The sequence below is a fragment of the Leptopilina boulardi genome, unplaced genomic scaffold, assembly GCF_019393585.1.
Source record: "Leptopilina boulardi isolate dan_hultmark-lab unplaced genomic scaffold, ZJU_Lbou_2.1 LbouV2_38, whole genome shotgun sequence".
Lineage (NCBI taxonomy): Eukaryota > Metazoa > Arthropoda > Insecta > Hymenoptera > Figitidae > Leptopilina > Leptopilina boulardi.
The window spans coordinates 339,007-366,316 of NW_026137951.1; the positions used below are offsets into that span (position 1 = coordinate 339,007).

The window sequence follows — 27,310 nt, forward strand, 5'->3', positions numbered from 1 at the left end:
AATTGAACCTAAATTGCAAGAGAATAAGAACAATCAATTTTATTCCATTTTTTTAGATAGAATGTTTTCCTGGAAAATGAAGAAATCCCTTTCAAAGTCAAATAAAATTAATCAGCATGTTTCTTTAATTTTTTTACCTTTAAACAACACGTATCATCTTCAAAGAAACCTACCAATTGAACCTAAATTGCAATAGAATCAGAATAATCAATTTTTTTCCATTTTTTTAGATAGAATGTTTTCCTGGAAAATGAAGAAATCCCTTTCAAAGTCAAACAAAATTAATCAGCATGTTTCTATTATTTTTTTAACCTTAAAACAACACGTATTACCTTCAAAAAAACCTACCAATTGAACCTAAATTGCAATAGAATCAGAATAATCAATTTTTTTCCATTTTTTTAGATAGAATGTTTTCCTGGAAAATGAAAAAATCCCTTTCAAAGTCAAACAAAATAATTCATTATGTTTCTATTATTTTTTTACCTCAAAATATCACGTATTACCTTCAAAAAGACCAATTGAACCTAAATTGCAAGAGAATAAGAACAATCAATTTTATTCCATTTTTTTAGATAGAATGTTTTCCTGGAAAATGAAGAAATCCCTTTCAAAGTTAAACAAAATTAATCATTATGTTTCTATTATTTTTTTACCTTAAAACAACACGTATTACCTTCAAAAAAACCTACCAATTGAACCTAAATTGCAAGAGAATAAGAACAATCAATTTTATTCCATTTTTTTAGATAGAATGTTTTCCTGGAAAATGAAGAAATCCCTTTCAAAGTTAAACAAAATTAATCATTATGTTTCTATTATTTTTTTACCTTAAAACAACACGTATTACCTTCAAAAAAACCTACCAATTGAACCTAAATTGCAATAGAATCAGAATAATCAATTTTTTTCCATTTTTTTAGATAGAATGTTTTCCTGGAAAATGAAAAAATCCCTTTCAAAGTCAAACAAAATAATTCATTATGTTTCTATTATTTTTTTACCTCAAAATATCACGTATTACCTTCAAAAAGACCAATTGAACCTAAATTGCAAGAGAATAAGAACAATCAATTTTATTCCATTTTTTTAGATAGAATGTTTTCCTGGAAAATGAAGAAATCCCTTTCAAAGTCAAACAAAATTAATCAGCATGTTTCTATTATTTTTTTAACCTTAAAACAACACGTATTACCTTCAAAAAAACCTACCAATTGAACCTAAATTGCAATAGAATCAGAATAATCAATTTTTTTCTATTTTTTTAGATAGAATGTTTTCCTGGAAAATGAAGAAATCCCTTTCAAAGTCAAACAAAATTAATCAGCATGTTTCTATTATTTTTTTAACCTTAAAACAACACGTATTACCTTCAAAAAAACCTACCAATTGAACCTAAATTGCAATAGAATCAGAATAATCAATTTTTTTCCATTTTTTTAGATAGAATGTTTTCCTGGAAAATGAAAAAATCCCTTTCAAAGTCAAACAAAATAATTCATTATGTTTCTATTATTTTTTTACCTCAAAATATCACGTATTACCTTCAAAAAGACCAATTGAACCTAAATTGCAAGAGAATAAGAACAATCAATTTTATTCCATTTTTTTAGATAGAATGTTTTCCTGGAAAATGAAGAAATCCCTTTCAAAGTTAAACAAAATTAATCATTATGTTTCTATTATTTTTTTACCTTAAAACAACACGTATTACCTTCAAAAAAACCTACCAATTGAACCTAAATTGCAAGAGAATAAGAACAATCAATTTTATTCCATTTTTTTAGATAGAATGTTTTCCTGGAAAATGAAGAAATCCCTTTCAAAGTCAAATAAAATTAATCAGCATGTTTCTTTAATTTTTTTACCTTTAAACAACACGTATCATCTTCAAAGAAACCTACCAATTGAACCTAAATTGCAATAGAATCAGAATAATCAATTTTTTTCCATTTTTTTAGATAGAATGTTTTCCTGGAAAATGAAAAAATCTAGACCTGTGCAAAATAAATCGAACCGAACTGTTAGAATTTTTACGCCGAGTTCGAATGTCGAAATTCAACATTCGAGTCAGCCCAGTGCGAATTACAAAAATTCGACATCCGAGTCAGTCCAGTTCGAATGTTGAAAGTTCGAAATTCGAGTCAGGGTCATTAAAAACCGAACAAAATTTGATTCGATTCGAACATTGCACAACTCTAATTTAGATATTTTTATGAAAAAATTTCATCTAAATTTAAAATCGTATGGAAAAAAAGAGAACCAAAAATATTCAGTGGGAACAGTAATGTATAAGCTGTAATAAATAATTCGCGTATATGTCACGAATTGGGAGAATAGGTCATATTCTTTTTGGGCGCTTTTAGCAAATGAGTTTTCAATGATCCAGGTCGTTGGATTGTAGCCAATTGAGAAGGAGAAAAACCTTCGTGTCTCAGGACCAGACGCTGTTTAATTACTTGCCATCTGCTCATGTAATTACTTACCTTTAGGTCCCTTTTCTTCCGGCTAGAGAAATCACAAGGATGACAAATTTCTTTAGACATTCTGCTCTCTCTTTGTTTTTTTTTTATTTAATTTTTTACTATTTTGTGTAACTTATCTCACAATTGAATTAAAATGTGATTAACGTGCTTTTTTTCAGTGCCGATGGCTTTAAAGTAGGTTGTGATTGGGCACGAGCAACTTTTAGTCCTGATGGTCAATATATTGCTGTTGGCTCCTCCGATGGTTCAGTTTACGTCTGGTCTGTTGCTACAAGTAAAATTGAAACTGTGCTCAAAGATCATTCGTAAGTATCAAAAATTTTTACTATCCGCTTCAATCTGCTTTTTCAGTAAATATATTTTTTTTTTGTATTCAATGATTCACTCTGATGTCTTAGAAAAAAAATTATTTTATAGAAAATTATACTTTCTATTTTAATAAAATACAGTGCACAGTGGCCGATTTCTCGAAAAACCTGGCCAAAAATCGAAAAATGATATGATTTCAACCAAAATTGGTATACCCATGTTTTTTGGGCTTCTGAATTCAAATTTTACATTGGTTGTGTCAAATTCAAAATGGCGGATCCAAAATGGCCGTTTAGATTTTAAAAAACTTTGCTGAAAATCGAAAAATGATACGATTTCAACCAAAATTGGTATAACCATGTTTTTAGGGCTTCTGAATTCAAATTTTACATTGGTTGTGTCAAATTCAAAATGGCGGATCCAAAATGGCCGTTTAGATTTTAAAAAACTTTGCTGAAAATCGAAAAATGATACGATTTCAATCAAAATTGGTATATCCATGTTTTTTGGGCTTCTGAATTCAAATTTTACATTGGTTGTGTCAAATTCAAAATGGCGGATCCAAAATGGCCGTTTAGATTTTAAAAAACTTTGCTGAAAATCGAAAAATGATACGATTTCAACCAAAATTGGTATACCCATGTTTTTTGGGCTTCTGAATTCAAATTTTACATTGGTTGTGTCAAATTCAAAATGGCGAATCTAAACTGGCCGTTTAGATTTTAAAAAACTTTGCTAAAAATTAAAAAATTGTACGATTTTAACCAAACTTAGTATACTTACGTTTACTAGGTTTCTGAAATCAAATTTTACATTTGTTTTATCAAATTCAATATGGCGGATCCAAAATATTTGCTGGTATTATAAAATTGCGTAAATGTGTTAGAGCTTATTTTTTTTAAATTACAGACAGTGCTTAAATTTTAGTTTAAAGCGAATGCGAATGAAGAAAAAGTCAGTCTTTCACGTTCAGTTGCACCGCCGGCCGGTGCAACGCGCTGTCGGTAAACCGCGCTTAGTGAAATAAAAAGTGATACCAAAACTGCAGGGGCAGCTTGGGGCAACTGATTTCAATTAAAATGAATTAAAAATATATTCTAGTTTATGATAATACCAGGTAGAGCGCGGATATCGGTGGATTTCACAACTATTTTCATGATTTACGTTGATAAAACAATACAAAAATCGTCGCCATGAATAGCGATGTTTAATGTCATTTTTTAAAAACTGTACGTTTTAAATGTGATTATAAATACATTCAACATATTTCATACACCTTTGTTAATAATTCCCAAAAAAAGATATTCAAAAATCTGCTGTATATTAGTATATTTTCACTATTTTAACTGTGACGAAAATTTATAGTTATGAAACGTTCTGAGTAAATCTCTGGCAAAGATCACTTTTACTTGTTCACATAATAAATTGGTGATAAAAAAAGTGAAATTTTTTTTCGCAAAATTATGCAGTGAACCCTCCTTTATAATATTCAACAATAAAAAGTATAAATTTCTAAAAAAATTTTTTTGACTTTTGGCCAGGTTTTTCGGGAAATCGGCCACTGTGCAGTGTGGTTTTTCTTTTTTTTTGGGCGAAAAAGAGAATCAAATATGCGACTCGCACCTCAACAACTGTTGGTCCTTAATAAAGCGGACATAAAAGATGGTAGGAATAAGATTTTACGATAGGGGATTTATGGAGTAATTTTGCGTAGACCCCAAAACTTTTTTTCGTGAGACATCGTGGGCACTGTCGATAGGAAACATGAAGTTTTCCCAAAGAGGGGAGAAAAGAAGTTTAAAATTCGCATTTCATGGAATCCATCGATCATTCTTTTTTTTTTATACTTTACTCTCACTTCAACATTATTAATTTAATTTTTTTTTTTTCACTGACTAATCAAAATATTTCCATAATTCATCATTTTTTCATTGTACTCTTTTTTTTTTATTTACAATAATAAATTTTGAATTTAAGAAAAAATGAATACGATATCATTTCGTATGAAATTTTATGAAAAAAAAAACTCGAGATGAAGACAAAAGTGTATAAGGGGGTTATAAAATAAATTAAATTTTGAGTTGAGAAGTTCGTGTTGATATATTTCAAGTTTAAAAAGTCTCTATATATCTCTTGGTGTTCTTTGATCCTCCCGACGAATACGTTGGCGTGACATACTACACGAAAAGAGTTTGTAATTCTAGCAGACACCTTGAAAGTGCTGCGCATACCCACCTGACACGAAAAGTTCTCGAGTACTTCGACTCTTTTCGCTGGAGAAAAGTCGCAGTATATAAGAAAGAAGTAGTATATATTTACGGGAATATATACACTTTATATATATATATATATAGAAAAATATTCGACCTAAATTCCTTTCGATGGGGGAGGCGAATATCGAGAAAGATTCACGATATCGAGAATTTATTCTGTACTTAAACTTGAAAGCTTGTTTAAACTTTTTTTTTTTTGCTATAACATTACTATTGAAACTGTCACTTTCGAAAACGAATGCGCATCAGAGTTGTACTTTGCTATATATATATGTCACTTTTAAGTGTGCCATGTTGTATTTATCAGATCAATCGGAAATTGATATTGGATTAAATAAATTGAGTTTCAGCACTTAATTAACTTTTGGCATCAATAAGTGGATCGTACTGGTATTAAAGCTGCTCGAGTCATATATATATAATTGATGGAAAGGATAGCATTTCAAGATATCTAAAAAGAGGGGCAGAAGAAAACTCCTTGCTATCAGAATTTTCATTTGATTTAATCGAATTGCTTTTTTGGTAACAGCATTGATTCGAGAAAATCGTGTACTTTTTTTGTATATTTGATTTATTTTCTTAATTCGATACGAAGATTAAAAATTAACTAGAAAATTTATCGATTCGAAATTTTTTAAAATTTAAATCTAATTTTGTCAATTAAATATCGAATTAGAATTATATCTTTAATAACGTATGAAATTAAATAGAAAGCAATTTGTCGATTTGAAATTCCCTTGGATTTAAATTTCACTATGTGTCAGGATTGCATTCATTGAACGTCGAAAAGTTACTGGATGAACAAAGATTCTTCAAGAATTCAATCACTGGAGACTTCGACACTGTTTAATGAGCATTGGATAGGAAAGGGGGTTTCATGGAGTGATATCGAGAATAAAGTCAAAAACGACTAAAGGAAATAAAACCAAAAAGATAGAGAAAGAGAAAGGATATGTGAAGAGAAACCCCTCGTAAAATACGAGAAGAGAAAAAGTAGAAAAAAGAATAAGGGATCAAAAGTGAAAGAAGGGGAAGGAAGGAAACTCTTTCTCTATCTCTCTCTCTTTCACTGGAGGGTGAAACGAAGACAAATGACATAATATCGTGCCGGACACTGAGATCATTGCCGAGAAAACGAAATCAAGTAGCGCGCAAAACTGCCACCAGGCCATCGATCTCTCATTTCGATTGTCCCTCTCTCTCTCTCGCTCTTTTTTTTCTCGCTTCGTTTCGCGCGGCGCAAAAGCAAGACAATGAAATCAGTTGATGTTGATCTATACAGGGCACCTTGAAAAGAGATTGCTTTTCATTCCATTCACTCCCGCGCACGATAATCTAATTCTTCTTCTAACTCTCCTCTCTCTCTCTCTCTCTCGGCACACCCCGTCTTTGGCACGAAATAAATTTTTATTGCAGTTAATCCTGGCCCTAAAGAATTGACCCCGCATGGCTTGTTTTAAGAGCGCGGGCGCGCGCGAGAGAGAGCAAGCGTCTTGATAAAGCATTATTCCCGAAGAGACTCTCCCGTTATATCGACACGCTTGGAATAACCACGAGGGGATTATCTTCTTATTAGCTTTTCAGATTTCGACACGCCGCCCCGGCTTATCTTTTGACGGGATACGAAATTTTCGAGTTTGACCCCCACACGTTAGTAATGTAAACCTCGTTATATATAATATGGGAATACCCCAACACCGGTAATTTAACCTTTTATGAATGATGAGAAAATTCGCAGAATTTTATTGAAAAAAGATGAAATTATGGATATATAAATATTTCCCATAAGTGTTATTTAAAGCAAAAAGAAAGAAAAAAAAATGTTTACGACGTTTAATGAAATAGTTTCAAGGGAATTTTTTTCATTTAGGGTTTCTTGGCCAATATTAATATTGTAATGATAGTTAGAAATCGTCCGGTAAATATTTGTACTAAATATTATCGCGCGTCGATAAACAGGTTACCGACTGCGGAGCACAAAGACGTAGTACCCGATTTCGCCGCGCGAGCCGCATCGCCAAAGCTCACTCGCGTGCGCCCAGCCCACCGATCGGCTATATAAGCTGCGTTCTCGCTGAGGACCGTCACTCTCGTGCTACACGAAGTCCGGGTGGGTCTTACCCACCTGACTAGGAGTTTTACTCTCGTTCATCGTTTTTTAATGTATATAGTATAAAGTAATGTATAGTGAAGAATTGTAATGTAACGTATCAAGCTGTAAAGTAATGTAAAAAAATGTATAGTAACGAAACGTATTGTAACGTAAATTTGAATTCTCGAAGTTTAAAGTAGATTTTCCGTTTTATTACCGTTTTTTAGATATATTTAGAGTTTTACTCTTTGTATAATTGGGACACGAGTTTTACTCGTGGTTCACCAGTGTATCGCGAATTTTTAGGCAGTATAGTAACAGATTTATGGCTCATCGCTACGAGTTAAAGCCGATTTCGTTAATGCACGGCTCAAATAAGCGACGTTCCAGATTGATGCCGATTTTCGATTTCGCGGCTCAACATATTTTAGATAGACGCCGACAAATCGTTACTCGAAACCGACTTTCGCGATTTACTTGTAATCTCCGTATAACTTTGATATTGTAAATACCGTTGTAAATAAATAATTTGTTATCAGTTTGTAATTAACCCGTTATTATTGTTATTATTTTGTTGGAATCAAAACGAACCCTGGCTCGGCGAGCTAAAATATTGATTCTTACAATTGCAAACGCTACAATATTACCGTTGCTAAGGAAAAAAACGGTTGTCATAGAAACGGTTGCTATGGTATCGGTTGCTACATGGAAATGGTTGCTATGGATACGGTTACCATAGAAGTGGTTGTTAAGGAAACGGTTGCCATGGTAACAGTAGCTATGGAAACGGTTACTATGCTAACGGTTGTCATGGAAACGATTTCTATGGTAACGATTGTCTTAGCAACCGACGGACGGACGGACGCCAAAGCGAAACGAAACTATAAAGCTTTCGAGCCTGGACCACAAAAATAATAAATCCCATTTTATTTACTACTTCTGTTAAAAAAAAATTTAAATATTTAATACCAAAGTAAAATGTGTGGAATTAATTTGAATAAAGTAAAATAGTTTTTGAATTGATATAGAAAAAAAAGTAGTAGATGGCCCAGGAAAATAAAAAAAAGTATCGAAGACAGAAAGTACAATATATATATATATAATAACTCTGAGTGGTAATGCGAAGAAGACTTGGGATCAAGACATCGACACAGTGGAGATTCTCAGTTTCGTAACCGGCAAATATTGTTTTTGGCAAGCATGTTCCGGAGAGCCCTGAGGCCTTTATCTTTTCCACGTCTTATCTTTGTTTGCTCTTATCTGAAGCCTCGAAGCGCTAGAGGAATCTTATCCAAAAGTCAACCCTTCCGGCGTGTTCCAACCCACATCTATACAGAGAGAGAGATATATATTCGAACATTAAAAGAAATCTGGTACTTATAAACATCGTGAGTTATCGAATACAAGAAAAAAAATAATCTAAAAATTTCCCTTTCGAAATTATTTTTTAAAGTGAAATAAATTTCAAAAATTCGGCTAAATTCTCTATTAATTTTTTTTTTATGTTTTCGTACGGTAGTATATTCACTTTGAAAGATTATAAACAGAAAGAGGGAGAAGAAGAAGAAGAAACGAATAGAGAAGCCATAAGTGCTTATTAAGTTCGAGCCTGGGATTCACAAGTGTGGTCCTTTCAACGTACGAATTATGGAACTGAGTTTTAATGCGTCACACATTGAGCAAAAATAATGACAGGCAAAATGCTTAAGGTTGCTGAACGTGACTGCTGGAAGTTAAATTTTTCTGTTACGGTTCAACTGTGATTTTGCATGAGCATTTTCAATGGCCTTGAACAAACCGTGTCCTAATAAGAAATTCTTGACTAATTAGAGACCATATTCTCTTAGCAATGATTAGTCCCTGAAGAAATTACAAATTCTCTTTCAATCAATTTTTTTTTCCTGATAAATCATTTTATTTCTCTTTGGAAAAAAATAAATTCTTCTTTTTTTTTTTTTTTTAATACAAAAGGAATCTGAAAATGCACACCGTATGGAGTCGTCTAATTACATACGCATTGAATTTTGCGTTGTCGTGGCTAAACTGAGAAACGACATTTTGCTAAAAGCGAAACTCGAAACCAGAGGCGTCTCGGTTAACGCCGTGGCTTGTACAATGGCAAAGTTTCCTCGACACCTACTGAACGGATCTGTGTAAACTTTATCCCCGCACGTTTTCCACTGTATACAACAAAGTCCCTCTTTCTCTCCCCCTTTCACAAAATCCGCTTCCGGCTCATAACAATTGGCAAAAGCACTTCGCGGCATCCGATTGTCAAAACTCCTCGATATAATAATTTCCCCACAGAGTCATGCGGAGGCTAACTTAAATATTTAAGGCTTTGTTTTGAATATTGTATATATATACAATGTTTGCCGTGTATTTATAAAGCTACATGTATTTTACTTCAATTTCTCGCTTGTTATTATTAAAATATAAACTTTCGTTTGCGTATAGAATAATAAAGTCTCTCTAAAATTTTAATTAACATTACCACTGTTTGTCATGTTAAATATTAATTATTTCAAAAAAAATTTGAATAATAGCAAAAAATATTTAATATTTTTTAGGTTTAAAATTTTTATTTGAAAAATTAAGATTTTCCGAGTAATTTTTCAAATCAATTAAAAAATTCAACCACTTTAGGGTCAGCCGGGGTAAATCCGAACGCTTTTAGTAAGTTTCAACAATAACATAAGTTTTTTTATTTTAAAAGACAATACTTCCGGTATTCTGGTGCATGAAGTTGTTACTTTACTTTCATAGAACAATTTTATGGGGTAGCAAAAATTTTTGATAAATTACAATCGCAGGAAACTTAGCGTTCGTATTTACCTCGGTACTTTGCAACTTTCCTAAAATACCGGGGTAAATACGAACGCCACTGTATTTCAGAAAAATCTTAGGGAAAATAAATTTAAAGTATTGCAATTGTTAAACTTATATAAAAACTCCAAAAAAAAAAAACGATAATAAACCTATTATGTAATAATGCATCATATATAAATACAAAAATCAAACAGGGTAGCGATTATGTATTTTGATTTAACTTTGACGTCAAAGTCATTTTCATTTTGACTTCGTAGTCAAATGTCATTTTTCGTAGTTTTACGTAAAATGATTGTTTTGATTTGTCAAATTGTAATATACACAATTTATTTAGGAATTAAATTATAAAAAAGTAAAGTAAGTAATTTTAAACAGTTAACAAAGCGGTATAATTAAGTAATTTTTAAAAGATTAATAATTAGGTTAAAATTATTTAATAAAAAATTAATTCATCTGTCAACGGTAAGTATTTTTTAATAATGTTGAAACCAGGGATATATTATAAATGTTTTGAATAATGCCTAACTTTCATTTTTATAAATGTAGTCATAATAAAATAAACTAAAATATCAAAAACTAAAGAAGAAATTATGTCGTTTAAAAGATAATTCAAAACATAAAAAATTACTTACATTTGACCTATGAAATATTTTTTTCCTAAAATAATTTTAACTTAAATTAGTTTCCTACTGTTTTGAGCAAATTGACATTTTCTACATAATTTATTGATGTAATTTAAAATAGAAAATGCTCAACATAAATTATTATTAAAAATACTCAATTTTTTGGCATAATGTAATTGCAATTAATTCCTAACCATAAATTCAGTAACGAGACTGTTATTTATATTTGTGTAAATAAAAATTAACGATTAATTTTATTTAAACTGTAATTAATTATATATAAATAGTAATATTTAAATAATTCTTTCAATTTTTCCTCTTAACATATGTGAATGAATAAATAAATAAAATAATATTAATTTTTTAATTATATTTCATAAATTAAAGTTTTTTTAACCTCTTACTTTTACTTAATTTGTTAAAGTTATAAAAGTTTCTTTAAAAATCCTTGTAATGCTGTCTTGATCTTTTTAAAATTACTTACTTCACTTTTTCATCATTTAATTCCTAAATAAAGTTTTTATTCTTAAATTTTTAATAAAGGGAAAAAAGTAATTATACTTCAAAATTGTGGTTATTACAATTTAACAAATCAAAACAATCATTTTACGTAAAACTATGTAAAATGACATTTGACAACGAAGTCAAAATGAAAATGACTTTGACGTCAAATTGGAGATGACTTTGATGTCAAAGGTAAATCAAAATACATAATCGCTACCCAGGTTAAAAATTAAAATGCATTACACAATTAAAACCTTCAATAACTTTATCAAATCATAATGGATTTTTGCAAAACTTGGTACAGAAAGTATTTTGGAGTGATTGAATGTAAATACAAAAATAAAAGTCAAATTTTTTAAATTCAAAATGGCGGATTCAATATGGCGGACTTTCCTAAAACTTATTTTTAAAAATGATCAAATTTGCTAACTCCAATTTCGTAATCAGCGACCCTGAAACCCCACGAGTAACAATTTTCGAGCGAATCCAATGAATTTTTTAATTCTCGTCCGCCATATTGGATCAGCCATTTTGAATTTTGAAAAACTGACTTCAAATTGGTAATCAGCGACCCCAAAAACCCTAGAATACCAAATTTTATTAAGATCCTGAAAAACTTTTTTCAACAAACCATTTGGCATTACTAACGAGAATACATATAGAAAGAAAAACTTTTTTCTATTTACTTTTATAATGTTAAAATAATAGTATAATGAAATAAAAACAATTTTGTGTGGCTCTGATATAAGAAAAAATTATTGAAAATACCGTTCGGATTTACCCCGGTTTTGCCAATTTTCCGGGGTAAATACGAACGGTCTGATATTATTAATAAAATTTTACAGAAAGCAAAAATCAAAAATAGTTTCTGTTCTAGTATTCATAACAAACAATTATAAATAATAAAATGAATTTTTAGCTTCTTTTTCTTCAAATACGAGACAAAATACTGAAAGAGTGTCATCTTTGATTTTCAATCTTTTTTGCAATACTCGTTATCTTTGTTTATGCTGTTACTAATTAACAAACGAAAAATGGGATAATACTTAGAATCTCTTGAAGAGGATCTGAGGTAAAAATTCTCATGTCTAACTTATTTTTTAAAATTTTAATTAAGCTGAAATAATTAGCGTTCGGATTTACCCCGGCTGACCCTATATTCAATTTTTAAAATGCGCTCTAAAAATTAATTTTACTTTTAATTTTTTTAATTACTTAACAAATATTTGTATAAAATATTTTTTTTTTCAAAACGAACGTATTTTACCTTCCTCAACATAATTCAAGCGTGTTAAACGTTTTTACAGTTTGCGATTGATTACTGAAGCTCAAAGAGAAAATGAGAAAATTGTATGAAGAGAAAATTTTTTGATATGGAAACAATGAGAATTTACGAGATGTATTAAAAATTGATAGGCAACGTTTAACACATATAAATTTTATTATACATGAAATTCTAAAATTAGAAACAATTATAATAAATTGATTATTAATTTTCCATGCATTTTTTTTTTTTTTTTAATACAAGAATTGAGGATGAGAAACAAATTTTTTTTTTAAATTGATTTTTATAATGGCGTGGGTTTTGTATTGTCTTCGTATGAAAAAGAATTTTTATGCTCTTGAAGTTTATGGCACCAAAAGGCAATCAAAAGTCGACACGGATCCATTTGTGGACATTGATCCTTATTTGGAATTGAGAGCCATACTTGGGATCATCCATATTTGAACCCAAGATCCTCATTAGATTCTCATACCGTAAAGGATCAATAATTACTGCATTCCTGATCAATTGAAAAAATTCTGCAAATTAGAATTTACATCTGGTTGTGAGAAATGAAGTTAAAAAATAAATTTTTTCTATCTCTATAAAATATTTATGTTTAAATTTCAGTAGTAAAAGTCGGGTTTAGTCAGACATGAATTTAAATAAAAGTTTACAAGTAGTAAAAACCATTTTTAATCAGACAGGAGTAATTAAGAAATAAGTAGTCATTTTTAGTCAGACTGAATTTTGTTAATTTTTCCTAGTTTCGTATCAGTAGTAAAGGCAATTTTTAGTCAGACATGATTTTAATTATTTTTCTTCTATTCATTAAATTGACTTATTTTCTAATCAGAAAAAAAATTTATTTCCAGAATCGATTAATTTTTTTTTTTCACTAGAAATAATTTGCTAGTAAAATTTTCAGTTTGGAAATTTCACTATATTTGTCTGACAAATTATGTTTAACAAACTGAAAAGAACTGAAGACTTGACTCTTGAAGCAATTTACTGTCTTCTTGGTATTGGATGACCGTTTCTTGTGATATTTACTCTAGTCGTGAATTTAATCATGTCCCGCATTGTCATTTGTCTCCTTTGAAGTACGAGAACGATCTCTCCTTCCAATGATTGCCCTATTGCATGTTGCTATTTACAATTGAGACGCTGTTTAATTACACCACGTTTCTATTCCTTAGGGAAATATTCCTTTTTCGCAATTTGTCAAGATTTGTAAATTCAATGAGTTTGCAACAATTAATTTTGCTGCTAATTTGTATTTTTTACATTTCAAAAAAAACAAATTTAAAAAAAAATGCTTTTCTATTTTATCAACATATAGTTAAGGCGAATAAATATTTTAAATAAAAACGAAAAATTGAAGTGTAAAATCAGAAAAAAAAATCCTACATGAAAGTTGAAAAATATTGTATATAAATTTATGAAGACAACGAAAGCCATGAATGTAAACGTTTTACGAGCATTTGAATATTCGATATCGTAGCAAATAAACGTTTGCCGCACAGTTATGCTTATTTCTCAAGCACGTAGAAAACATTCGTCTCACTTTATAATTCATGCGAGGCGCAAAAGTATAAGAATCACCGAGAAAAAATTCACAAGAACCTACGCTTTGGAATATAAAATGCTAATTCACTATTCCCTCTCATCAAAAATAATTTAAAGCACAACTTTCCTTATTCTTTTTTTTTATATATATATAGCAACTGGCGTGATAAGTTGAAATGTCCAATATTGAAAAATAACTTGGTTTAATGAAGAATAAAAAAAAATATATATATATATATTCCTACTTCACAAATGTCGTGATGATATTAAAAAAAAAATAGCATTTCTCCAACAATAAGTATGTAATTTATCTCTATAAATCGTGACCAAGACCTGCATTCTTGCAATAGTTATTTCCCGGCTTTTTTTTAAAAAAAGAAATAAAAGTCATGCATGCTAACAGTTTTATATTCCTTTTTTGGAGTTTTGTATTAGAGACGTCAATCTATAGCATATAAAATAGACAAGACTTCCGTATGGCAGGTTTACTATCGGCCTTTGGCCTGAATATCATGCAAGAAAGAAAATTGTAATTAGGTATATGTCGATCCAATTTTCTATTAAACCGACGACCTTTAGAATACATTATAAAGAAGTATTCTCCTTTTTCTTTTTATTGCTGTGAATATGCAAAATTGTCTGACTAAAACTAACTTTTACCACTGATAAGAAAATATAATAATTTAAGCAGCTTTGTCTAATGAAAAAAACCAAAAAAATTACTTCAAACATATCCCAACGAAAAATTTCAGTATTATACCAGAGTTGACTACTGGCGCAGTACTGATTGAGTATTGGCTGCCGAGGCTGAGCAGTCTGTACTGAACCAGTACTGGTATTTTCATTGTATCAGTACTGTTGCAGTACCACACTCCCAGTACTTGCAAACCAGTACTGAGCCGATATTGAACCAGTACTGGGTCAAATAGATTTTCTTTTTGATTAATACTTGTTTACAAAAAGTTCTAGAGTGAACCTGATGAATCTTTTTGTTTAGATATTTTGTTTATAAAAATTTTTCCACTTTGATTTTATTTTTCAAAATTAAAATGTACATTATTTTGCTTTTCTGTGGGTAAAATTATTTAAACAAAAAGTTTCCTGAGACCAAGTCTAAAACATTTTGCAAGATCTTCTTGTTGTTTTCAGATACGCAATAAACCAAAAAAAAAATTTAAACGATCAAACTAAAAATAAATAAATTTGTTTATAAAAAATTAATATTTTTTAAAATAAAATTTATAATATATAAATTTAATTTAAAAAATTAAATACAATCGCAAGTAAAATTGCACAAATGTTAAATTATCAATAATATAAAATATATAATAATTCCGCATGCAACGAGCCCTATATGAAGTATTTTGGATAAGTAGATTGTTAATAAACAATTGCAATGTTAACTAATTGTTTATTAACAATCTACTTATCCAAAATACTTCATACAGGGCTCGTTGGATGCGGAATTACGTTAAGTTTCAATTGCTAACTTCAGAATTACGGTAACTTTATTCTTTTGTAAAATATTTCATTTGTTATAAACATTAATTAATTAATTAATTAATATCTCAAAAACTTTAAAAGATCCCACTCTGAAAATTACATGTTTTGTAGGAAATTAGTCAAGCTTTCCATTGAGATAGTTAAAAATAATTTTAAAAAATCCGATTTTGAGATAAACGTAAATTAACATTTTGTCCTTGAATTTCAAGGTCAAATTGATTTTTAGACTTTCACCAACAATAACAACATTTTAGAAAAGTATGGATTAAATTCGAGAACTTTTAATTTTTTGTTCGGACATTTCAGGAATTTTGTCTCATATTTGTGATGAGTTAATTTCTAAACTAATTTTGTTTTATGTAAATTGAATTGAATTCAATGTTAATTTATTTATCTTTGATATAATAATTAATAAATTAAAGTGAATAATAAAATAATTAAATGGTTAATTGCATAATTATATACATTATAATTATTTTATAAACATTTTTATTTTTACTGAACTGTTTTTATATATTATTAAAACTTTGGTTTTATAATAAACATATTTTTATATTTATTTTTTGATTTTTTTTAATAGTAATTTGCAATATATATTATAAGAAAGAATAAAAATTCTTGGTGTTTTCGATTTTATATAATAAAATATTAATTAGTTAGTAGACTAATTTAATTAATATTTAATTTGTCTTGGGTTACTAAAAATTTCCAGACACTTTTTCCTAAGTATACCAAACAAGTATTACCTGAAGTAAAACTTATCTCTGTTACAGTTAAAGCTTTCTTTTCGTATACAATAAAATACAAAACTGCCAGTACTCGGCCAGTACTGAACCAGTAGTGGTTACCATTACTGGTGACAACTCTGGCAGCCAATACTGGTAAAATGTTATCATCCCAAAGTTACGCCAACTCTGGCGCCAATACTGGATGCCAGTACTGCGCCAGTACTGCGCCATTAGTAAATTTTTGATTGGGTATATTTATTTTGAATAAAAAATTTCTCTAAAGAATTTATTTTCTAGATAAAATGGCAATAAGAATTAAAATTCTATGGATGTTTTCATAGAAAGAAAAAGATGTAGATAACAAGAAATTTAAACAATATCAGGAAAGTGTATATATGTTATAGTTTATCACAATTACGAATGGGCTATTAAGGAATATCATTTGATAGGATCCGTTAAGGGCCTTTCTCTTGCAAGCATAGTTGCGTGTAGGATTTTGTCGATCAATTAAAAGATTTTCAATGGCTATCCATAAAAGGGGGGGTTAGGGACCTGAATACAATACAAATGCAGTCTCTTGTTGGGACTTCGCAAGAATCCTTTGGCTCATTCCATTCATTATCGTGTTTCTTTTTTTTTTTTACATATCCTAATTTAGTAAACAAGTTTATGTTTTTCTGTTGAAACGCGTGAATCGTGACACGCGTGTATTCGACATAATTTTCATTGAGATATACATTCTTGATTCTCTCTTGTTTGTTATACTTATTTATTTTTAATTTATTTTTTTTTTCGTTTTTCTTTTTCGATATACTAACGGTCAAGAAATGATAGAATCTCTCGCTTTTTGCGTTGACCGCACGATTCTATATATGGATTCTGTTCGTGTACGTTTAGGAGGACACACGACTGTCGAGGACAGGAGGATATATAATTATCTCGATCGCTCTGATATTCGACCTACTCGTCGTGACACACTGGAAATCGGAGTTTGACTATCTGCCTCTCGTTACGTGCAACAGGGCATTGGAACAAAAGGCCAGAGTTACTCTCCTGATGCAACGGATATGTGTACGTGAACGTGTTTCAAAGTCACCTTATACTCACCTACACCCTCCCCCCCGCCCTTATCAAGCATTTGTAGTCTCAAATTATTTCCAAACAATCACGTCAAATTCTCGTTTAGTTTAAACCATCATCGGTGTGCTTTTGGTACACTTTATTACATTCTCTTTTAAAACATATATTTTCTGCTCTTATAGTGCGATTTTTTTATTTATTTTTACTTTCATTGATTATATATTACATATTAATTGTAATATTGAGGGAATATTATATCTAATATTGAGGGAATATTACTCGGTAATATTGATATAATATTCCATTTGAGGTAATATTACATTGTAATATTACATTGTAATATTAAGGAAATATTCAGTGAAATATTTTTTTTTAAATGAAAAAATAGGTGAAGGAGACAAGAATCGAACTCGGAACCTAACGCATATCAGTCGAGATTCTTAACCAACAGACCAATTGTAGTTCAAGTATGATTTGACAAAATATGTATTGTAAGCAACATGTATTTTATATTTTGTGAATAACTTAAACAAATACAATTTGTTTGTTGGTTAAGACATTACTGTAATATTACACCGTAACATTACGAATTTTAAATGAAATATTACCTTAATATTAAGGTATTAATAAAATAGTAAAATTAAGATTCTTAAATAGTTTGTTAGTAAATATTTAAAATTAATAATTTTTCAAAATAATTAATAAATTAATTTAATAAATAATTTTAATAAATTAATAATTTAAAATTATAATTTCAATTAGAAAATATGTTTTGATTTCTTTTAATTTTATGATTAGTAGTAAAATTAAGTATTAGTCAGACCAACATTATTCGTCAGTTAACATTTTGTTTAAGTAGTAAAAAGCAGTTTTGATCAGATAAGATTTTAGTATTTTTTTGAAAAATTTTACTGTGAGTAGTAATAGTAAATTTTAGTCAGACATTTTTAATGTTATAAAAATCAGCTCTAGTCAGGCAGAACGTTTTTAATTTGTCTTATTTTTATATCAGTAGTAAAAGTCAGTAACAGTCAGACGGAATATTTTATAATTAATTAAAATCATGATACCAATATAGTAAAAAGTTAATATAATCAGATTACACCCTTAAAAACATTTGTTATTTTAAATATCAGTAGTACAAGTAAATATAAATCAGACAGAACGGTTAAAAATCTTGACAATTTTCATATCAATCATAAAATTAAGTTTTAGTCAGACATTTTTTTAAAATAAAATTTAAATGCAGAATATACAATTATTTATTATTTAAAATTTAATTTTCCATTTTTTTTACAAAAATGATTATAAAAATTTTAATTTTTCATCTCGTTTTTTTCTCCTTACCTAATATTTCTCTATATGTAAGAATTGTAAAAATTACGTCTGATGTGCCAATGGTCTTTGTACTAACTCGCCGAAAGAAATTTCATTAAACGTGAAAGTTTTCGCAAAACTTTTTAGAATGAGTCAAAGTAAAGTAACTTCTTATGAAGATGGTGACTTGGTCAAAACTTTGATCATAACGTCATTTTTACATTAAATTATGTCAAAGTAATAAGCTCAATTGTTATATTTAGGTCATTGAACGCGTAACTCGAGCAAAAAGGACCATATAACTTTTTTAATTTCTATAATATAAAAAAAATATTTGCTCACAATTTACGTTAATTAAAAAGTTTCTACGAATTTTTTTTTTTTTAATATTAAAAATATATATTTTTCCTTTGTGTATATTTTTTTTTTTTTTTGAACAGTTATTTTTCTCGTCCTTTTTCAAAATATACGTCTCGTAATAGGTAAACGAAATTTATCTCACGTAAATATTTTTCCCGCACATATTTCAAATATTTTTTTTTAAAATACAATTTTATCACTGTCCCTCGTTCATTTTTCTCTTTTTTTTTTGACATACTTTTCTTTTATTTCTCTAAAAAAAGAAAATTTTTTTTCTATAGCTTTCAAAATTTATCTATTTTTCAAGTTAAAAACAAATTATTTTTGTCAAAGGTACAATTATTGGAAATTTAATTAATTAAATTTTTCTGTAAGTAAATTAAATTTTTTTTTTTTTCGTAAATTTAGTTTGTCTTTTAATAAGGGGTCAAATGTTATACCTGCATATCATTTTCTGCTTGGGAATATGCAGTGCTTGCAAAATCATTGTCCAAAACCGCATTGTCGGTGTCCATTGCGTTGATGAGTTACTGCATGCAAGTCTAAAGTTTATGCGTGTAACGGACGAGAGGCCCGTGGTCTTTTGTAACAGTTAGTTGGTGGTCACAGCGAATCGTCTGCTACATTACAACCTGAAAGTACAATCTCGAGCCCATAATTAGTCTCAAATTACCTGCAGGCCTCGAAATTAGTTAATGTCATCCCCCTTACTTGTAATGGGATTATTTCATCGAACATATTACAAAACCCACATCACTCATTTCACTTTTCTTCTATTTTTAAATTTTAACTTCATAATTGCTTTGAAAAAAAAAATTAATAATAAATAAATTTTAATTATTTAAATATTCCATTTTTTTTAAAATTAATTTTCTTCTCTATTTTAGAGAATTCATTTAGAATTTTTTCCTTCTTTTTTTTTTTTTTCTTGAAGAAAATAATTAAATTTTTAAATGTTTCCCCAATGGAAAAAAGAACGTTAATACGCAAACATTTTCTTGAGCCTCTGGGAAAAAGAGAGGAGAAAAAACTTATTAATCGGAGATCTTAACCTTTGACACAATTTCCACTAGAGAAGCTTATTTCAAGTCAGACATTTTTAATCTTCGAAAAAATTTCCATTAGATGGTAAAAATGTAAATTATAAATAATATACATTTGATCGACAATCACTTTTTTTTTTGAGAATAGAGGATTTATATAGCTTTTTTTTTTATAACTAAAAAATTTGTGGAAGAAAAAACAAAAATTTTTAACAAAGATTTTTGAAAAGAAGAAAAAAATTGATTTGGAACGACATCAGAGTGAATGCAGAATTGGATTTTTTTTTTCCTTTTTATTTATAATATTATGCAATTTTTGGAAATGGAAACTGTGGTTCCCTAAATCCCAGGGACGCTGTGTTTTTTTTTCGCAGATCGGCAGTGACAGCAGTATCTTGGCATCCACATGGCACATTCTTGGCATCGGTTGATAGGGCGAAAAAAGCAACAATTTGGGGTGATCACGTTTGACATGAAGAATTATCCTGAAATGGACAATTATTTGCCCTGACTAAAATCTCAAAAGTCCTTTTCAAGGTATCAATTTATAAAAAATATGAACAATGGTTCGTGGTTGCCTGTCGCATGTTAAAAGACAATATTTTCATCGCAACATTTTGAAATGAAAAATCAAAAAAAAAAATCGATTTTTTTCAATATAAAAAATAAAAATCGATCATCATTCTCAAAAATAAGATTTCAAACAATTTGAATAAGATTCAATTGATTGTTATAATCAACGATTATTCTATTTTTTTAATCAATGTATAAAAAATTGTATATGAGTTTTTTTTAAATCTCTTATATATATATATAGATACATTTGATATTGAAGGAAGAGTGAGAATCAAATTTTTATTATTTCTTTTTTGTTTTCTTTTTCTTTAAAAGGAACTGAAAGTGCTAAAATATTCTTCGTGTTAAAAAAAAAAGAAAATAGTTAACATTTGTCACAAAAAAAAAAGAAATGTCATTTTATATATATAAAAAGAAAAAGATGTTCTGCTTTTTAGCTGGATACAACATTTTCTACTTATTTTTTTACGATAATCTTTTCCTTTTATATGTATGTATACGATTGTAGATACTTCTATAAGGAACCCGATATTTCATAAAGGTTATTTCCATGGCTCGTTGAATCTTACAGTTTACAGAAACGTCAGTTCGCGTTGAATTTATTATTCCTAAATACAATTCGATGTATTCAATATTCTTTATACTTGAATTTTAAACAAGTTCTTGAAAAGATTAAAGAAAACATTTTCTTTTTTTTTCTCTTTTTCTCTTTCTTACTTTTTTCTCTCTGTTACTCTCTTTCTTTCTCTCTCTCACTCTCACATGATGATAAAACGCAAAACTTCTCGTTTAATTAAAATTCTTATCAACTCCCGGTGTACGTTAATTATTATTTAAATATATTCAATTTCGCGAGGCGAGTTGACGTTGCATTTCAACACATTGAAGGAATTTTGAAAATATTTTAATTGAAATCGACCATTATAATACGCTTATATGGTGAAAATATTAATCAATATATTAATTGTAAGTTCCTAAAATTTACATCACATCCGCAAGAGATTTTTAGTTTTAGAAATTATAATTTTTTTAAATTAGTGGAAATTGAGATAATTATTTTTTCAAAAAAGTAATGAAAATTGAAAATACTAAACTTATGATTAGAAATAAAAATTGTGGAATTTAATTCAAATTTTCTCATTTTTCACTGAATCTTGAATATTTCTACTTTTAAGTTTTTATTTTAATTTTATTTTTTATTTAATTTTTAAAGATATTATTTACAAGTCCATTTTTAATTACAATTATATATATATAAAAAATATACGAGATTAATGAAGTATTTAATAAAAAATTGTACAAAGAACTCGTAATGCTAATGTAAACTGCGTATACAGAGCAAACAGAAAATTTTGTAAAAAAAAACCACAACAAAAAAAAGTTTTTTTTAAAACAAAATAGTTTGCCATAATCGCAAAAGTGGATTTTGTACAAAAAAAACGCATTTATGCACAAATTATTAAAAAAAAGGTAGAAAATGATTTGTAAAAATTATTTTTAATTTTTGTCAAAAAAAAGTTAAAACAATTTTTTTTTTTTTTTAATGTATATATATACAATTTTTTCAGCTCTCACTAAGTCCGGTTACTTGTCTGAAAATCTGTATTTTAATTAAGAATTAATGTATACAATGTCAGTATAAAATATATTTCATGTTTTTTTTTCTCATAATATTTCTTGTACTTTTTTTCCTATTTTTTTTATACTCTGTTTTCTTTCATTTGTAATTTCTGCATTTTTTTCTTTCACAATATACTTGTTATCGAATTTTTATCCATTGCGTACTTTGTTTTATATAAAGTCTATATTTTTCTTGCAATCAGGTAGAAAGTGTACATTTCCTTCAAGACGAAAACTTTATTTCCAGAAAGAAGAGTTTCTTTTAATAAAAAAAAGAAAAAGAAAAAAAAACTGTTGCCTTTTCTATTTTAAGTGAAATTTATTTACGGTCAAAGGAAGCGTCGACTAACAGACAAGATAAGTATTACAATTATTATTATTTGGTTTTTATTATAATTACAATTTGTTATTTTTATGTTAATTTTACAAATTATAAATAAATAAATAATTTTTATTTTCGTAAATGAAAAAATTAAAGAAATTATTTTATAAATTGAGTTTTATTGTAAAATTTATTTATTTTTTTTTTTTTTTATCAAAAAAAGGCGAATATTTCAATAAAATTTTCTTTTCGGAATTTCTCGTGGAATTTTTGGATATTTCTTTTATGTGATGAATCTCTTGAAAAATGTTGTCGTGTCAGCTTTATATGGGGAGTTTCCTTCCTTTACCATCTTTACTCTGATACACCTTTCTTGAGGGGCTTTCTTCCACAGTATCAGTATAACGATTGCTGATGATAGTATATAGATATAAAACGTTCTTGTAGTTTCAAAAGCGCTCATTAGTCACTGAGATACGGTCACACAAAGTGACAACTCGCGAGCATTGCATGGTTCAAGAAGTTCTCTCTGTGACTCTCTCTCTCTCTCTCTCTCTCTCTTTCGTATCGCGCAAGAGAACTGTTTGTAACTTCAGCATTATGCTCTTTTACTATGCGATCGACACTTTCGACAGTTCGACCATCAAATGCGAAAATCGTGACAGTCAAAAGGAAAAGTAGAGGGGTGGGGGGGCGGGTTTGAGAACCAGCTGCAAATTACGTCAAAGTTCAAAGCTTCCGGAAATCTTATTACAAAATTTTCCAAGTTTTCAATTTAAGATGAAACTTGCATTCTACAACTTCAACTTCGACAGGTTTTCAATTGTTTCACAGTTCTCTGTTTTCCGCTTCATTCTTTTAATAAAATTATTTTTTATTGTTTTGAGCAACGCGATGAAAATCTGTAAACCACACACACACACATACAGTTTATTACATCGAATCAATAATTGCTAACTTTTCAGGGATTTCGTTAAATATTAATTTGTGATAAATAAAAATTCAAAAAAGCTAATTAAAATATATTTTTTATTTCTTTGACTTTTTATGTTTGGAAAATTTTTAGTTTAATCAAATTAAATAGTAATTGTGGATAAAAAAATAAATAAATGGGATAAAAAATATAATAAATGTTTTTAAGAAATGCTTATAGTGAAAAATATAAACACAGTTTGTGTAAAAATAAAATTTTCTGAAAACAATTTTTACTTATTAGCTATTTAGAAGAATAAAAAAAAATTGTCTGACTAAAACTAACATTCGCTACTAGTAGAAAAATTATTGAAATTTGAAATATGATGTCTGACTAAAACTAATTTTTACTATTTAGATCAAAGTTAATAGTACCACATATAAATGTCTGACTCAAACTTACTATCACTACTGATACTAAAACAAAATTTAAAAACGCTCCGTCAAATCAGATCTGACATTAAACTACTAAAACTAAAATTTTAAGCCTGTAAAAAAAGAAATCTAATTTTTAGTAACCAAATTTTTTATTTAAATTAATTTCTTACCTTATTAACATTTTTGCAAAATTTAGAAGTGATTATTATAAAATTTGACTATATTGCAAAAAATAGTATTTAAATAAATAATTTGCAATTCTTTAATCTATAAATATAAAATTAAATATTTAATTTAATTTAAAAAATAAAATAATAGAAGGGTTAATAAAACTTTAGAAAAAAAGGCATAATATATAAAAATAGATTTTCTATAATGTGAGAACGGAAGGAAAAAACACAAACACTTATGGAATTTATTAAACATGGCTCTATTTCTAATCAGTAAATTCACGTTGTGTTAGCGCATCTAAATTAATGTAATTTTAGCAATTTAATTACATAATATTAATTATTGTCAACAAATTGATGAAAGCGGAATAGATTGAAATGCCTTCAATGTTTCGTCATGCATTGGTGCCTTTATTATAGTGATTTCATGAATAATCTTCACTGAAGAGAAGGCAGTTAATTATGTTAGTAAAATAGAATTTATGTTTGAATTATAATCAAGTAATAGGCTAATTATATATTATAAATCGTTGGATTATGCATTAAAAATTTTTTATTTTAATTAGCATACATATTATAAAATATTCTACCATTTTTTTTTTATTAAAAAGTTTCATATAGTGTAATAATAAAATTGTATTTTCATAAATAATTTTTTAGTGTGATTTTTGAAAAGTTAAAATGATATCTGACTGTCAAATAAATATGTCTAATCTCGTGTTCTTATATAGTTATATAAAAAGTCACTGATGAGACTATAAATTTTTCGTTTTTTTTTTTTCCTCTTTTCTTTTTTTTTGGACGAAACTTTTCAAGCCTGCACTCGTTATTCTCCTCTTGCTAAGTTCATTCTCCACCTCTACTTTTATACGAGAAACAATTTAACGTTCTTAAAGGAAGTTCAGAAAGTTTTTAAAGCTTCCAAAAGACGTCTTAAGAACATGTTGGTGTTAGTTGGGTATAAAATTTTGTGTTATCAATAAAACCGTTTTTTACAACTCAATTTATTGAGAAATAGAGTAAACCATTTTCTCTCTCTTTCTCTCAGTAACGTAAAAAAAAAGTGGAGAAAAAAAAATTTTCTTGTATATTTAACTTTTTTTTCTATTTTCTATTTTAATAATATAAAAGGATGTGAAATAAAGGTTGAATGAGGAAATATATATATATATATTTTTTTTTTTGAGATAAATTCACCCTACTTTTTGGTTGATTCAAAGATCATCTAAAAGCGTTACATTTAAGCTTGAAGAATGATGGTTGGCGATTAGTCGTATTCCTGTCTTCATTTTAATTAATATCTCAGATACCACGCCTCTTGACGATCCAAGCAAAGGGGAACACGACAATTTTCTTCATTAAAATTTTTATTACTGCTTTAATCCAGGAAAACTGTCTTAATTTATTATTTACGACAGTAAATTTGTTGCTCTTTTTTATTAGTCACTCTTAATATCCAGTTTAATTGCAATTTGACAATTTCATCTTTTTTTTTCTAACGTAAAATATTTACTTTCATGTAATTTACTGCTTGCTTTTTTTCTATATTTGCATAAATAAAAATTAACGAAAAAAAAACATTTTTCAAGAAAACACATTAATATTTTCAAAAAACGTTTTTTCATAAAATTTTTATTATATTTTACCGTGTTAAATAAATTGAATGAATTTATTTTTTTAATAAAGCACTTTTTGCGCAAAAGAAAGGAGATTTTTTTTTTCATCAGTGTAAAAATTGATTTAATGTATCAGAATATTTGACTTGTAATGTTCCTATGAACTACAAGAGTGTTTTCTTCAAAGTATATACGGGTTGTTTATTAAGTAGAAAAATGTTCTTTAAGTATTTTACAACATAACTTCTTATCGCGAACAATTTTTTTTTTTTCTTTATAATCTAGGTCATCATAAATTACCAGAAAATTAGCTTATAAATTTACTTTATATCATGGAAGTTGCGGTTTTATATAGTTATGCATTTTATCAGAACATAAAATGTGTCGTCAAATATTTTACAATTATCGATTAAATTTTTTTTTCATTTTCAAATCAGTATGGTAAAATTATAATGTTTTAGTCAGATATTTATAATTTTGTTCGGTTTTTTTTTATAAGTAGTATGAATCAATTTTCGTCAGACATTTATTATTTCATTTAAAATTTTTACTAGTAGAGAAAGACAGTTTTAGTCAGACAATGTTTTTTTTTCAATTTTTATATAAAGGTTATAAGAAGTTACCAATAGTTTCAGTTAAACAAAATATTAAAAAAATTTTAATTATAGTATTAGTAGTAAAAACTCATTTCTGACACACGAAATTTTAAATTTCATGTTTTTAGAATTAGTAAAAAATAAGTTTTAGCTAGGCAAGTGATTTTAATTTGTCGTGTCTTTCTAATATATATTCTAATATTTTTCTATATTTTTAAAATCAGTAGTAAAAAATAATTTACGTCAGACAAGATGTTGGAAATTTTTTTTTATTTTTGAATCACAGTAGTAAAATACGCTTTTAGTTTGATTATTTTAATTTTCGTTATTTTTCGTAGTAAAAGTCATTTTTAGTCAGACTAATGTTATTTTTCTTATTTTTAGTAGTAAAATACAGTTTTAATCAGATTTTTGCAATTTTTGTTATTTTTAGTAGTAAAATTCAGTTTTAGTCAGACTTTTGCGATTTTTGTATTTTTAGTAGAAAAATTCAGTTTTAGTGTGACTATTGTTATTTTTTTATTTTTTTAGTAATATAAGTAGATTTCATTCAGCCAAGTTATTTTAAATTCTTGTATCTTTCTAATAAGTAGTAAACTACAGTTTTGGTTAGGCACATTTTGTTTAATTTCAGTAGTAAAATTTTTTTTCCGTCAGACTACAAGTTGGGTATTTTTGTTATTTATTATCACAGTAGTAAAATATGGTTTTAGTCAGACAAATTGTTTTAAATTCCTGTTTCTTTCTAATAAGTAGTAAACTACGGTTTTGGTAAGTCCATTTTTTTAATTTCAGTAGTAAAAATTTATTTTAGTCAGACGAGACATTGGGTTTTTTTATTCATTATTACAGTAGTAAATTACAGTTTTGGTCAGACAATTGAATTTTTTTGTTATTTTAGTAGTAAAATTCAGTTTTAGTCAGACTATTCCAATTTTTTGTTATTTTTCGTAGTAAAAGTCATTTTTAGTCAGACTATTGTTATTTTTTCTTATTTTTAATAGTAAAATACAGTTTTAGTCAGACTTTTTCAATTTTTGTATTTTTAGTAGAAAAATTCAGTTTTAGTGTGACTATTGT

At 27.8% G+C, this 27,310-nt stretch overlaps 1 protein-coding gene across 2 annotated transcripts in view; it reads left to right on the forward strand.

Annotated features, from left to right (window-relative positions):
- Positions 1-22,221, forward strand: part of LOC127288076 (autophagy-related protein 16-1-like) — a 42,745-nt gene extending 20,524 nt beyond the window's left edge. The window contains exons 4-5 of one of the 2 annotated variants that reach the window (XM_051315303.1): positions 2,645-2,791; positions 20,331-22,221. In XM_051315303.1, coding sequence (XP_051171260.1) covers positions 2,645-2,791; positions 20,331-20,451 — 268 coding nt within the window. In that variant the 3' untranslated portion in view covers positions 20,452-22,221. The remainder of the gene's footprint in view (positions 1-2,644; positions 2,792-20,330) is intronic. The other variant, XM_051315304.1, reaches the window with a different exon arrangement.
- The last annotated feature ends 5,089 nt before the right edge of the window (positions 22,222-27,310 follow it).